At 39.9% G+C, this 16,413-nt stretch overlaps 1 protein-coding gene across 2 annotated transcripts in view; it reads left to right on the forward strand.

Moving 5' to 3' along the window:
- The window catches only part of PRORP (protein only RNase P catalytic subunit), a 115,214-nt gene that overhangs the window by 97,586 nt on the left and 1,215 nt on the right, over nucleotides 1-16,413 (forward strand). For both annotated transcript variants that reach the window (XM_019750448.2, XM_019750449.2), the window contains 2 exons: nucleotides 12,511-12,662; nucleotides 15,187-15,382. In XM_019750448.2, the coding sequence (XP_019606007.2) occupies nucleotides 12,511-12,662; nucleotides 15,187-15,382 (348 nt within the window). The remainder of the gene's footprint in view (nucleotides 1-12,510; nucleotides 12,663-15,186; nucleotides 15,383-16,413) is intronic.

The raw sequence follows: 16,413 nt of genomic DNA on the forward strand, positions 1-16,413 counted from the left end.
AGCCCAAAGTTACCATGAGGTTGTCTTTAGGGAAGCAATAGCATCAAAACTCAACATGTATTTCTTGGTTTCAATCTCCCAAACAACTGTGTGACTGGTATTAGAAATCGGAATTTTTTGTTGTTGGAACAGTATACAAGCTATTTGGTGATTTTAAGAATTTCTCTTTTGTTTTTGATGGGATTTTAAGTCTCTCCAGTTATAAATAACTGAAAATATTCTCTTTGACATCAACATTTTGTTTAAAATGGACCAGCTTTCCTTTCGCAGCTCAGTCTAAATTACACCTCTGTGTGTGTGTAAAGAGGAGGCGAGTCAAAGACAAAACCACTTTACGTTCTCCTTGGTGTGAACACTTGCATGGTTTTATCTGAGAAAAGTGGGGCCTTCAAAAGCTTAGACCTATTGGGGTGGCCAGATGGCTCAGTTGGTTAGAGCGTGAGCTCTCAACAACAAGGTTACCAGTTCAATTCCCGCATGGGATGGTGGGCTGCACCCTCTGCAACCAAGATTGAAAACGGCAACTGGACTTGGAGCTGAGCTGCGCCTTCCACGACTAGATTTAAGGACGATGACTTGGAGCTGATGGGCCCTGGAGAAGAACCCTGTTCCCCAATATTCCCCAATAAAATTAAAAAAAAAAAAAAGTTCTGCTCCATAGAAGGGATATTTAAAAAAAAAATGAAAAATGGAATCATGCTTTAAAAAAAGAAAGAAAAGCTTAGGCCCATCAGGAGTGTGATGCCTCGCTCCTCAAACACCCCACCCAATCACAGTGTGTGCCTGTAACAGCTACTGCCCATTTTCAGAATGACCAGTTTCTCCTTTAATCAAGTTCTCCTGCATCATATCCTTTAAAGAAAACTCCACAGCTGAGGGAGGGCAGCAATCTGAACTGGCTGTAGTTGCCGAAGAGCTGTTTACACTCACTAATTTCACACATCGAATTACCGTATAGCATCAGAAGCTGCCAGGAAATGAATGGTATTATCCATAGAGCACTGGCTCTAAGTAGCTGAATAGCATTGGGGGCCTTCTCCCAACTAGGTAAGATAAGTACAGCTTCTCTCCGTCCCCCCACTGATTCATTAAAGGACAGGGCTTGGGTAGAAGAAGGAGAGGTAGGTTGAAGAAGGAAACCTACTCCTGCACTAACATGCAGCGTCCTGAGGCCATCTTACCAAACAGACCCTGTGGGGACAAAGTCCCAGAGAGCAGTTTCCAGGCTCTCGGCCTCACATGGAGAGGTGCTGGCTCGGGTAGCAGCTGTGACTAGTTGGCCATTGGCTGTTACGGGTTAGCCAATTAGCCACTGATATAACTGCCACGGCTGTGTTGGTTGGTCAATCAGTCGGTTGGGTGGCAGGCAGAGAAGCGGACAGCAGGTTGCAGGTCATGTGGATCCAGCCTCCAGTGAGACTATAGTGGTATGACTCCCCTATCTATGGCTCCGTGGGTGTTCCTTTTTGGCCTAGCCATATCCTGCGTTCTTATGTGGGGAGCAGGACTAGAGACCCCGCAGGCCGCCTCGCACGACAAGGCCCCTAGTTCCTGAAGTCATTAAAAAGAGGAGCCTGCCAGAGATCACGTGACCTGAAAGCCAGGTGGTTCTGAGATCCTTTCTCCAAAGATCTTTTCATAGAGAAATGGTATGTGAGTGTTGACATTTTACGTTTTGCTGATGATGGCATGTGGGTAAATGATAACACTGTTAAGGATGGTGAAAGGGTACCTTATTCACATGTTATAAACAAAGAGATCTGAGCAAATAAAATAGGCAGTTGAAATTCCTGACTCAGGCCAGAACCCAAAACCACAGATCCTATAGTGATACAAATATAGATTTGGAATGGCATCTTTAATAATAAATAGATAGGGAGAGTGCTATGAGATTAGTGATATTTTGATTATGGTTCCACCTGAAACTGCCTTTTGACTGAATGTTCACATGGAGCAAGGGGCGATCATATGCACACTGGCCATCTCGCTGCAGCCAGGACGCTGAGTGCTGTAAACCTGCCACTGTGCTGACTGCTGCGACTCCAGCACTCCTGCCGTCCACCCTCACCTGGTGTGGGGACAGAGCCAGGAGTGCAGTTTCCAGGCTCTCGGCCTCACGTGGAAAGGTGCTGGCTAAGGTAGTAGATGGCCGTCAGCTGTAACCAGTGACCCATTGGCCACTTATATAACTGCTGTGGCTACGCTAGCAGCAAATGGGGGGCTAGCAAGAAGATGGTGGCTGGCAGGCGCAGATTGCAGCTAGTAAGTGGGGTTGGTTGGTTGGCAGAGAAGCAGACAGCAGGTTGCAGATCGTGTGGCTCCTGCCTCCTGTGTCTCCAGCCCAGCAGCCAGCAAGACTATAGTGGTATGACTCCCCTATCTATGGCTCCGTGGATGTTCCTTTTTGGCCTCACCATGTCCTGCATTCTTATGTGGGGAGCGGGACCAGAGACCCCACATGACATCTGGGCTTTTGCACTGTCTGCGTCTGCAGTCGCCTCCCACTCCCAACTTCACACCAGCTATATTTCATCTGCCCTGAAGCCTCCTTCTCCACCCCCCAGACACCTTCCTTCTGCCAATGACTCAGCTCCTGCTGCACACAGCAAATAGAAGATATCAGGAGGAATGACCTTACATGTCAGCCTCTACACCACACACCCACGTGCACCAGCCACACAATCAAACCACCTTGCCTGTACTCAAAGCCATCTCAGTGCAAGAGGTGTTCTCGCCACCTGTTCTATAAGATTCTCTCTCTGCCTGCTTTCTCAGAGCCTTGTTCCAACAATTATCCCTTCTATGCCCATAGCATCAGCCTCTACTTTGGTCCTGGCTTTGATCAAAATATAAATATCCTCAAGTTTCTTCTATCTTTAAAAAAAAAAAGCAAAAAACCTGAAAACCTCCTCCCTTCACAGTGAAGCTTCTGGTAGGCTGGAGGTTTTGAAGAGACCACACCAGTCAGTATCTGAAATGGAAAGCATAATTGACTGTTATTTGGGGTAAGCAAAATAGAGCTATGCTTATAAGACAGAGTCTCTCTGGACAAAGCATAGTATAACCATATACATATAAAGTCTAGGGAACCAATTGAAATCTCGTCCTGCCACCCTTGGCACCATCAAAATGACTCCTCCAGGTTGCAGGTGGACAGTTTGGTGTGTCTGATATACTTAGCCTCTGCTTCTTTCTTGAAATGCTTCTTTATAGTCTTTCCGAGAGACCACTGTCTCTTGGTTTTTCTTCTCTCTCTGGCCATTCCTCAGATTCCATTAATGGCTTTTTAAAAAAATCACTCTATCCTTTAAATAATAGTATTCCTCAGTTTTCATTTTCAGCTTTCTTCCCTTGTAAGTCTGTATCCTATCCTATTATACCTTATCTACTCGCTGATGGCTCTTGCCATTATGTGTTCCCTGATAACTCCAAATCTTTATCTCCAGCCCAAAGCCCTCTCCTAAATGGTACAATCACATAACCATCTGCCCACTGGACATCTCCCACCTGGAGACATCATGAGCTCCCCCTCTCATAGACCCTATCTTGTTCCCATCAGCTGTCCATCTGTCCAAATCTTCCTTGGTTTATCCCTTTCCTTGTTTCCCACATCCAATCAATGACTAAGTCTGGTCAGTTCTGCTTTACTCTCAGATGGCTCTCTTCGCTCCATCTTTACTGCCAATGTCTCAGTTCTCATTGTCTCTTACTTGAATTACTGCAGAAGCCCCCTATTTGGTCTCCCTCTTCTAGTCCAGCCTTTTTGCACTGCACAATTTCGATCTCTCTAAATTGGTAGTCATGTCACACACCTGTTTTAAATCCTTTGTTTTTCAACCATTGCTTCCAGGTGGTAAAAGACTCCTTATCACGGCTTACAAAGATGGCTGGGATCTGACCCGTATATTCATTTTCCAGCCTTATTTCTGGCACTGCCCATGTCATCCTCCCACACCGCTGATTGAGCCATATTTGACAGCTTGCAGTTCCTTTCATTCAGCGTAGTAATAAAGAGCCCCCACCTTCACCAGGCTGCTCCTTATCCTTGGAAACTCCCATTCCTTGTCTGGATGATTCATCTGAAAACTCAGCTCAGCTGTCTCTTCCCCTGTGGAGACTTCCCTGAGCACCCTCCCCACCCCCAGTCTGGTTTAAGTGCCCCCTCCTAACACGAGATTATGTTACAATCATTGGACTGCTAACTCCTGGAGGTTAGGAGTAGATGTGTCTTTATATCTGTATTCCCAGTTCCCCCGCCTAGTGACTGACAGAGAAGGCTCTCATTAATTTTTCATGAATAAACTGATCTTTTTGCTTTATCAGGGCCACAATTTTAAGTGCACACATGTACACACACACACACACACGCCAAAAACTTAAATCTGATCCAATCTCTAGATCCAGCTACCAATTTATAGGAAACAGAGGACTGGAGAAGATGTTACCTGACCCATAGAGTTGCTGTTAGCAACATCAAAATGTGTGAAATTCCATAAGACAAGCAGCCACATGTATTGAACTGCAATCAAGAAATTGCAATGTATGGAGCTTGTTTAGATCCTGATTTTTTTTTTAATTATGACTCAGAGAAATATAAACACTGATTGTATATTTGGTATTAAGGAATTATTGTTAATTTTTCTACATGTGATAATGGTATTATGCTTATATTTTAAAGAGTCCTTATATTTAGCAGTACATTCTGACATACTCACAGATGAAGTCATATGCTGTCTGGGACTTGTTTCAAAATAGTCTGACAGGCAGAATTGGGAGGGGATGTAGGTAAAATTGGATCACCATGAGCTGATACTGAAGCTGAGTGACGGGTACATCATGCTCTTCTGCCTACTTTTGTTTATATTTTAAAATTTCTACAATAAAATTTTTTAAATTAAAGTTTATTGGGGTGACTATTGTTAGTAAAATTACATAGATTTCAGGTGTACAATTCTGTATTACATCATCTATGTATCACATTATGTGTTCACCACCCAGAGTCAGTTCTCTCTCCATCACCATATATTTGATTCCCTTTACCCTCATCTACCACCCTCCACCCCCCTTACCCTCTGGTAACCACTGAACTATTGTCTGTGTCTATGAGTTTTTGTTTCTTCATTTGTTTGTCTTGTTCTTTTGTTGTTTTCAGTTTGATATCCCACGTATCAGTGAAATCATATGGTTCTCGACTTTTTCTGTCTGACTTATTTCACTTAGCATAATAACCTCAAGATCCATCCATGTTGTCACAAATGACACTATTTCATCTTTTCTTATGGCAGAATAGTATTCCATTGTGTATATATATACCACAACTTCTTTATCCAATCATCTATCTAAGGACACTTTGGTTGTTTCCATGTCTTGGCCACTGTAAATAAAGCTGCAATGAACATTGGAGCACATATATCTTTATGGATAAATATAAAACTATCATTGTGTTAAAATATACATAACAAAATTTATCACTTTCACCATTTTTAAGTGTACAGTTCAATAGCATGAAGTAGACTCACATTGTTGTGCAACCATCGCAACCATCCATCTCCAGAACTTTTTCATCTTCCCAAATGAAACTCTGTACCTGTTAAACAATAACTCCCCACTTCCCCCGCCCCTGGGCAACCACATTCTATTTTCTCTCTCTATGAATTTGACTATTCTGGATACCTCATATAAATGGAATCATACAGTATTTATCCTTGTGTGTCTAGCTTATTTCACTTAACATAATGTCTTCAAGGTTCATCCATGTTGTAGCATGTATCAAAACTATTCCTTTTTAAGGCTGAATAATATTCCATTGTATGCATAGACAACGTTTTGTTTATATATTCATTTGTTGATGGACATTTGGGTTGTTTCCATAACTTTATTTCCTGAAGGTACCCTATAATGAGTATTCGTATATATGAGGTATATTGATTATAGCTATCTTGCTGAAGAACTGGCATAGAATTTCTGAGGTCTGTAGGCATCGGATCCTAAGGCTTTAGAGTTTTTGAAGATCTATAGTCCACACAAGCCAGGAAGTGCCAGAGACGGCAGAGGTGGGGGTACAAAGTTAAGAATAGGGAAAGGAAGTTACACTTGCTGTTTAGGATTACTCAGAAAAGCTCTTGCTCTCATTGACCTCTCCCACCTTCCAGGCAGCTTTTCTGCTTCCTGAGCATCCCTACGCAGTTATGTCGAACACATGCAGCCCTGCCAAGCCTATTTTTACCCTAAGCTCAGGAAGTACCTTTCAGTAGTTTTGTGTCTCTTGCAAGTAAAAAAAAGAAAAGCTTCTTAATCTGTTCCTACAGGAAATAAACTGAATTAGAATGGAAGCCAAACCAGAGAATGTTTGAACCAAACATTAAGTTGAATTTGTCCTTACTCTTCTAATTTTTGGAGAATTATCCTTTAGATATCTAAGGAGCAACGTGGGGGATGAGGCAGGTAGGAGCTGGGGGAGTGGTTGAGATCTGACCCCAGGTTAACCTTGAGGTACTGGGTACCTGCACTTCTGGAACCATTTGGAATTTTCGGTATTCTCTAGAATGAGCAGTACTGTTTATTTGCTCTACTGTGTGACCCAGATTCCAGACCCCTCAGGCAAGTCCAAAACTGTCCCCACCATCTCTGGTGCTCCAGGTTGAGAACAGCCCTAAGTGGATCTCAACTTCTCTGGTCAGGACGGCCCTGAACTCCAGGAAACTCGTCCACATCTCTCTCATTAAAACTGAAAGCAGCAAAGGAACAAGACAGACAGACAAACAAAAACTCACAGACACAGACAACAGTTTAGTGGTTACCAGAGGGTAAGGGGGGAGGGTTTTAGCAGAGGGTAAAGGGAGTCAAATATATGGTGATTGAAGGAGAAATGACTCTGGGTGGTGAACACACAATGCAATATATAGATGATGTATTACAGAATTGTACATCTGAAATCTACATACTTTTAGTAACCAATGTCACCCCAATAAATTTAACAGATAGATAAACCTAATCCCTGTTTATAGTCTCAAAGGGAAGATTGTCTTTTGGTGGGATATTGACCATCCTCTACACACTGGGTATTTGTCACAGACCCCTTTATGCTATGAAGGCCATTTGTATTTGAGGTTTTTTAGGTTTTGTGGGGGGTTTTAGCTTTCTATTTACTTTTTATTTTGAGATACTTATAGATGTAGGAAATAGTACTATGCAGATGTAAGAAATAATACAGAGTGATCCCATGTATCTTTTATCCAATTCCCCCCAATAGTAACATATTGCCAAACTGATATTTTAATATCACAACCAGGATATTGATATTGATGCAGAGAGCATTTTTATCACCACAAGAATCGCTCATGTTGCCCTCTTTTAGACACACCTTCTTTGCTCCTGACCCCACCCCCACCTTAGTCCCTGGCCACCACTAGTCCTTCTCAGTCTTTATAATTTTCTCATTTCAGGAATGTTATATAAATGGAATCATACAGTATGTAACCTTTGGTGTTTGGCTTTTTTCAATCAATATCATTCTGTGGAGATCAAGCCAGATTGTTAGGCTATCAATAGTTTGTTCCTTTTTAATTGCTTATTAGTATTTCATGATGTGGATGTACACAGTTTAACAGTTTGCCTGTTGAAAGACATCTGGATTGTTTCCAGTGTTTTGACTATTACAAATAAACCTAAGTAGGTAAATATTTGTGTACAGGTTTTTATGTGAACATAAATCTTCATTTCTCTGGGATAAATGCCCGAAAGTGCAGTAACTCTGTTGTGTGGTAGTTGCATGCTTATGTAGTTTTATAAGAAACACCAAACTTTTCCAGAGTGGCTGTACCATTTTAAATTCCCACCAGCAATGTATGAGTGATTCAGTTTTTCTACATCCTCACCAGCATTTGGTGTCATCACTTTTTTTTTTTTATTTTAGCCATTCTGATAGGTTTGTAGTGATACCTCTTTAGGTTATAATTTGTATTTCCCTGATGGCTAATAATGTTAGACATCTTTTCATGTGCTTGTTATCTGGATATCTTCTTCAATGAAAGTTCTTTGTTCATGTTCTAATTGGATTGCTTGCTTTTTTTAACTGTTGAGTTTTGAGAGTTCTTTATATGTTCTAGATATTAGTTCTTTGTTGAATATGTGGTTTGTAGATATTTCCCCCCACTCTGTAACTTTGTTTTCATCCTTTTAACAGGGCCTTCCACGGAGCAAACATTTTTAATTTTGATGAAATCCGGTTTATCAATTTTCCTTGTATGGATTATGTTTTAGGTGTCAAGTCTATGAACTCTGCCTGGTTCTACCACATGAAAATTTCTCTCCTAGGTTTTTTTCTAAAACTTTATAGTTCACGTTTTACATTTAAGTCCTTGATCCATTTTGATTTGATTTTTTTTTTCTATAAGGTGTGAGATTTAGGTAGAGGTTCATTTTTTACTTATGGATGTCCAATTGCTCCAGTACCACTTGTTGAAAAGGGTATCTTTTCCTTGACATTTTTGTGTGGGTCTATTTCTGGGTCATCTTTTCTGTGCTGTTGATTTATGTGTCTATCCCTTCACCGGTATCACACACTTTAGTTTACTGTAAGTGTATGATAAGGCTTAAAATGAGGTAAACTGATTTTTCCCACTTTATTTTTTCTCAGAATTGTTTTATCTATTCTCATTAGTTTGTTTTTCCATATATGTTGCAGATAATCTTATCCATATCAACAAAAATAATCTTGCTGGGATTTTAACAGGAATGCATTAAACCTTAACATCAATTTGGGGAGAATTGATACCTATATACTATATGCTGTCTTGAGAGTCTTCCAATTTATGAACATGGATGGTGGTGTTGAGTACTTCTGTATACTTGCTGATTTTCTGTCTAGTTCATCTCTCAATTATTGATAGAATAGTGCTGAAGTCTCATCACCTCTTTCGCAGCTCTGTTGTTTGGTGCACACACATTTAGGTTCGCTGTATCTTCTGGGTAGAGTGACCCTTTTATCATTATGTATCATCCCTCTGTTTCTTTGCTCTAAAGTCACTTCATTTAATATTAATGTAGTTTTCCTTTGATGAGTGTTTGCATGATACAATTTTTTGCATCCTTTTACTTTCCACCAGCCTATATTGTTATATTTGGAGTGAGTTTTTTAAGACAGCCTACAAATAGGTCATGTTTTTTAATCCACTCTGCCAAACTCTTATCTTTTAATTAATGTAGTAAAACCCTTTATATTTCATGTTATTATTGATGTGTTAGGACTTATGCCTGCCACTTTATTTTTTGTGTTCTGTCATCTCTGTTTTTTGTTTCTCTGTTCTATATTTCCTGCCTTCCTGTGGGCTATTTGAACTTTTTTTAGAATTCCATTTTTATGTCTATACAGTGTTTTGGTTTTTAATCATAGTGTTTTTAAGTGTATCTCTTTGTATAGCATTTTCAATTGTTGCCTTAGGTAATACTCGTATATATATATCCATCACAGTCTGTTTTAAGTCTCGCTAGACTGCCTCTTTCCTGGTTCTTTGGGTAGAGAAAACAGGCCTTTGTTGGGTTTTGTTGTTGTTGCTGTTGTTGTTTTGTCTGCTTGCATTGGCGTTTCCAGGTTGCTTGCTTCTTCAGCTTCAAGTCTAGGATATATGAGACACAAAGAAAATCCAAGGTACTTACCAACATGTTATTCCTCGTATCCCAAGGTCCCTAGCCAATCTGCTGTTTCCTCTCTACCTTTCAAAGTCTTATGTTTATTTTATATATAATGTCTAAGATTTTTAGTTGTACTTAGTAGGAGAAATAGGGAAAAGTACATCTACGTCTTCCCAGAGTGGAAATTTCTCCCAGTTTTATTTATTTATTTTTATCTATTTATTTATTTTATTAGTTTCAGGTATACGAAACAATGTAATAGTTAGACATTTACACGCCTCACAAAGTGATAACCCCCGCCCCCAATCTACTACCCCTCTGACATCATATATAGCTGTTACAGTTCCATTGACTCTATTCCCTATGCTGTACTGCACATCCTGTGATCCTAGTTTTATTTTTTGATCTAACATAGAATTCATTTTCTTTTTCCTTACTATTCTGAGCATACCTCTGACTCTGACGCAGCCCACTGGATCCAGCCTTGGAATTTACTCCAGAGGCAGTGGGCTCATAGCTAGACTGTCACAGAGTTTTTGGCTAGTGCCTTTAATCTATACTTTCATCTTACTTTCCTGGGCGTTTCATTTATTCTCCTTTGTTTACATCATTTTCGCAGCTGCGGCTAGTGGATACCTCTCACCACAAGATGGTGCCCCAGAGTAGTTCAAGCTAAGCCTTTTCTGCTCTTGCTCAGGCCTCTGTCTCTAACTTAATATTAGGAAACTCAAGGCCATTTATCTAAAACTGGGTATAGACGGGAAGACCCAGTTGTATATGTGTTTTTTAAGCCATATCTTCCCAGTTGCATGGAAACTTAAGCAGTCAGTATCCAAAATTGGTATTATTTGAAATTTTTTGTGTGTTTTTACAATAACTTTGTGGGAATTCATATGGAAATTTTAAAAAGCAATTGTCATTCCTCTTAATGAATCTAGTTGCTATTTTATATCAGGGATCATTGAAAGTAATCTACAATCTCAGGATAGCTTAAGAAAGGAATGTTGTAAGTGCACTCTGAAAGAGATACTCGCCCAGTGTCTTGAGGTGTTTGAATCCATGAACTAAACTTTCTTAGTGTAGATGTTTGCTTTTGGTTTCTAGCCTAACTTTTAAAATAATAGCTTATAAGTTTATATAAAAATGAATAGAATACAAAGACTGGTAAATACATGTTAACAATCTTTGGGTAGTGAGGTACGAGTGCTTTCTTCTTTTATCTTCCTTCTAGTCTGTAATTTTCAAGTTTTCAAAACTGAGCTACTTTACTAATGCATAAAAATGGATGTGTGCGTCTTATTAAACAAATCAGAAAATGTTTATTAACCATCCAATATATGTAGAGGCAGCGTATATATTTCCCTAGGCTTGATAGTTAGGTAAGAAAATCATTAGGTCCACTCTCACCGAAGGCCGGGACTGTATCTTTTAAAACTGTGTAGGCTGTGATACCTACCATGTGCCTTATACAGAGAGAGGCCTGGGACATAACTGTTGAATGAACACAGAAGCCATTATTCCTAGCTTTGAAGGAAAGAATTATATTTTACTGGTTATAAAATTTGGAGTTTAGAGTCCTCACACTGGCCTTGGTATACTTCTCTGCTTGAGTATGAGATCACATTCAGTGGGCAAGTTGTGTCTGTTCTGTCTCTTAATTCTAGAATTAATAATTGGGCATAATAAAACCAACTACTATTTCCTAAAATAATAAGAACACAGTGGACCAAAAAACCAATATCAATCCAAAGCATTAAACAGTAATTTAAAAATTCAGCCCTTGCTAATTCAGTGTTAAGTTGTCAGAGAGTCTACATGTGTATTAGACATAACATGTGCTAAAGCAGTGTTTGACACAACTGACCAAATACGTGAATGAAATCTTGTTGATTAATTTAAATAGTATCCTGAAAATCTGCATGGGAAGAAATTATAAGGGGAAGCCAGACTAAAATCAGTGCTTTTTCCAACCAAGACTCAAGAAAATCAAGGATTTCTTCAGTGACTTTCAACTTGTGATTTTTGTAGGCCCAGCAATTCTTATAAATTAAAGAACTTTTATATTTCTGATACACTATTATATAACATAAATTATAATTTTTCAGTAGCTTTTATTTCTTAGCTTAACAGGTTGTACATGAAATTAGTCTATGGACTTTTCCTTCTGAAAGTTTGACTATAGGCAAGCTCACCAAAGTACTAGATTTACTAAAAATCCCAGTCCAGACTTTTGAGAGGAGTTCATGTGCACACAAGACATGTGGGAAAGGAAGCAAATGGAGGTAAAGTCATTTGACTGGAAAATAGGCTAGATGATGGATGGAAATTGACAGACCTTTGGGAGGAAAAGGTATTCCAATGAAAGGTGACAGCCTCAGCAGAATCAGGACATGGAAAAGTTGGCTGAAAAGTCACTATCTAGTTCAGGCACTTACCATCTTTTAAAATAGGAAGTAGAACCCTTTATTCAGATGAAAACTTATGCAGAATACTAATATATAAATTTGCAAAAGCTGAGCTGTTTTGGATAAAACAGGCTTGGGAGTGTATAGGAAACAAACCCCATCCTTCCTTGGCCTTCTTATTTCTATCCCAACGGGCTCGAGGGAACACAGTTTAAAAACAACTCATCTAGTCTGCTTATTAGAAAACTCCCCTGGATCCAATGGAGTCTGACCATTGGGCAGGTGTTGGACAGTAATTTGTAAAAAGGAAGCATTTCCTCAGGCTTGCGAAGATGGAAATTATTTTAAGGAATGTTTTCTCACCCCTTACCAGAGAAGAGTGTTTCACCACTGGGATTACAAGCTGGAAGAATCACTCCACTGACTTTCTTCTTTCCTTGACCCTCTTTGGGGCTGGCTTTGTGTTTTTTAGCTCTTGCACGTGGTCTCTCAACTAGCCAAGCAGAATCTGCGAGTGCTGGTCCTGGGCCGGAAGCACATGCTGACGTCGCGGCATGCCCGGTGGAGAAAGGATGAGATGGAAGAGGTGCAAAAGCAAGCCAGCTGTTTCTTTGCTGACAATATGTAAGTACGGAAGGTACTAAGTGAATGACACTAGGCTCCCGTCACCTGCTTGTTAGTTAACCTATTTTCACCATTTTTAAAGTGCACATATGTATACTCAGCCTCATTCCAAAAAACAATTTTGAGGCAGCTTACAAAAATAGTTTCTAAAGCAGAATAAATTTAAACAGATGAGATTAAGAAATCAGGATAAAGAAGGAATGGAAGGAAGATAAAGTCAAAAGTGAGGTTAGTACACAGAATGCGTGCCATAAGGTCCTAAATAGATCATGTAACAAATATTTTACAAATATGATCACCTTCTGTGTTCTTGGAAAAACAGCAGTGAACAAGACCTAGCCCCTGACCTCTTGTGACTTACAGTAAACAGGTAAACAAGTAAACAGGTCACATAATTCCAGGCACTGATCAATGCTATGAAGACAATAAAGCAGAGTAAGTAGATAGAAAGGGATTAGGTGGGGTAGGTGGGCCAGAGGGTACTAGATGGGGCGGTCAGGAAAGGCCTTTGGGCGAGGGCAAGTCTGAAGGGAAGAAGTGCCGTCATTTGAGAAAGGGGGAGGGAAGAACATACTAGGTAAAGGGAACATCCAGTGTTCAAAAAGCCCTGAGGCAGGAATGAGCTTGGAATGTTTGAGGAAAGCAAGGAGTGTAGACAGGCTGTAGTAGCAAGAGGGAAAGTAGTAGGTTCTGAGGTCAGAGAGAAGGGAGGGACCACATTCCAGAGGACCTCGGGGGCTCTGGGAGGCAAGCGAGGGGTCTGAATGCTGCTGTGAGCTGCAGCAACCCTGGAAGCCAAAGAAACATAGAAACCATGGTTGGCGAGAAAATGCAGAGTCCATAAAGTAAGCAGAAAGCAGCTGATCGGGAGGGGCACAGATCCTCGACAGCACTGGTGAACTTGAACATGTGTTTTGTTTTTCATACTATCGGCTGACAAACGTTTATTTCCGACTTTGCACGGATAATGAGTGTTCCTCAGTCCCAAGTCTAGGTTTCATTAGGTTGAATGTGATAATGTGAAGATTGGTCAGTATTTCCCAAATAATTTATTCTTAAAAAGGTAAAATGGCTCTCGATGCATGAAGCAGGCAACTAACCCCTCATTGAGATCCCACCTTTTTGGGATTTCTCATGGGAGGGGGTGCTTCTGCCTCTGCAAGAGTACAAGACAATAACGTTCTTCATGCAGTCACGTTAGGCAACACTGGCAGACATTAGAGTGAGTGCAGGGTTGGGAATTAAGGTCACGGCCCTGCCACTTTCTGTCCGGAAGGTGTTTTTCCCTTCTCTGTCTTCTTTTTTTCATATGTAAACCTCATGGGGATGTTGTGAAGATTAAATGTAAAACTCTTGGCACAGCACCAAGTATGTGGAAAGCATGTATGTTAATTGCTATCATCTTCATTTTTTTCTTTGGTGGAAGAATTAGATAAATGCAGTGTTATGACCACGAAGCCTGTTGGAAATTGGTCTCATGCTTGATTTGGGGCCTGTATTTATTGTATCCACTGAAGTTCCAAACCCAATTGTAAAGATTGATTCATTGGCTTTCTGTGGCTTTGGATTTGAATATTAAATTTTTAGTATTAACTCTATTTTCCACTAATGTGCCAAAGAATCCTTTTCATATGTAGTCTGGTGAATCCCCATGTAATTGTCACCCAGCTCCAAAAATTACTATCATTTGCTAATCTTGTTCCGTATAACCCCTCCGTGTTTTCTTCTATTTTATTTTCCTCTCTCTTTTTCCTGGAGATATTTAAGGCAGATTCAGGTCATTTTATCATTTCACTTAAAATACTTCAGTGTAAGGGAAACATTAAATGGTTCTACTTTGGGTCATTTGGATCCATAAGGCATATCACATGTTGTAGTTCAAATCTTCTGAGCCAAGGTAGCTACTGCTGTTTTGACAGCACATGTGCTAAAGCAGTTAAGAGCTGGTGTTGATGGTCCTTTGGAGACTGAGTCACTGGCTCATCTCAAAGCAGGAGATGTCTTTGGGTGCCGATCTGGGTGACCACCTAGAAGCTGCTCTGAGAGACCAGTTTCAGCTTTGAGGGCAGCCTTTTATCTTTAATTTTTGGTGGCTTGCAAGGAAGTGTCATCCTGCCCTATCAGTGTTATGAATGTTTCTTGAATTTGAGTGAGGAATGGGGGGAAAGGTGTGTTCTGTTGTGGATAAGGTAAATAGGAAAAATGCTCTGGGAACACAGAGAACCAACTTTTGAGCGTGAAGCGAGAGTTACTGTTGGAATCCTTCTTCCTAGTGGGAGAGCCCAGTTGAGCTATGAGGAGTCCCAAGCATTAGCATTCCCTTCCCCTTAGCTTTCCGTCTGTGTTCTAGATAGTGTTTCCTGCCAGCTAAAGTGGTTCATAGGTATCACTGCCATCATGTCAGTTAAGAATGCAGAGCCCCTGTAAGGAAAGTAGAATAAGCAGTAAAAAGTGTGGTGAAGAGTGCTGTCCTCTGCCTCCTTGGGGGTGTGCTTGATTGTGTCCTTTCTTATGCCTGGCTCAGCTCAGAGGATGATCCGTTCCTTCTGTATGCCACACTGCACTCAGGGAATCACTGCAAGTTTATCACGAAAGATCTGATGCGGGACCACAAGGCCTGTCTAGCTGATGCCAAGACCCAACGCCTATTCTTTAAGTGGCAGCAGGGACATCAGCTGGCCATTATCAATAAGCTTCCAGGATCAAAACTAACCTTTCAGGTATGTTATCTGTTCTCTACATAATGTCAGCAGAGTGAAGTATATAGTAAGAACGTGGCATAATCAAAGAATGTTGCAAATAGGTGAAGGGTCTAAGTGCTTTATTTTTCTGTTTTAGTTTGGTATTTGGAATTAGCCAGTTCCTAGAAACAGAAAGACTACCAGAGAAAAAGTTTTAATAAGCCAACCCCACATTAATTAGTATATTGAAATCACCTGGGATGTCAGCAGTTGTGACTTCAATTATGTTATTAATTACAAACTCTTCATACATGCTTTTTCTTTTCCCATTTATTTGTAATAGCTCAAAATTCCTCATCCTTTAAGGTTCATCACACCTCTACTTCTGCTAAGTAACTCCATTTTCCTGTTTAATCCACTTCTATGGCATGGTCTCAGTTGAGTTCTCCTTTGATTTTAGTTTAGATACCTGTAAGTGAAAGTACAAGGATGTCTCATTGTGAAAGCAAAGGGGAAAATCCAAAGGCAAGTTACTACAGAAAAAGACACTAGCCAGTGGTATGGTCCAATGGTCAAAAAATATACAAAATAACAAATTTATAGGAAATATAGTATCAAATGATACCACAGAGCTGCAGTCAGCAAAATCAAGACTGTAGGAAATAGTATAGGACAACTGAGACGATTTCCTAAACAACAAGAGTGTAAGAATAATAGAGAAAGGAAAGCTCTAGATTAAAAGAGAATTAAGAGATAATTCAACAAGCACAATGTAATAATTACCTTCTTTCAATTCGTACTCAAACAAATAAACTGTAAAATAAATGTACACACATATAATAATTGGAAATGTAAACAAATATGATGTTAAGGGATTATTAATTGTTAAGTCTAATAATGGTGTTAATCTTATATTTACAAAATAAGTCCTTATCTTTTAGAGATACATACTGAATTACAGACAAAATGATATAATATCTGTCTTTGGGTGGGGGAGGGGAAAGGAAGTGGGTGGCGTATGGATGAAATAAAATTAACCCTGAGTTGATAATAGTTGAAGCTAGGTGATG

This window comes from Rhinolophus sinicus, linkage group LG03 (assembly GCF_036562045.2).
Source record: "Rhinolophus sinicus isolate RSC01 linkage group LG03, ASM3656204v1, whole genome shotgun sequence".
NCBI classification, from domain to species: Eukaryota; Metazoa; Chordata; class Mammalia; order Chiroptera; family Rhinolophidae; genus Rhinolophus; species Rhinolophus sinicus.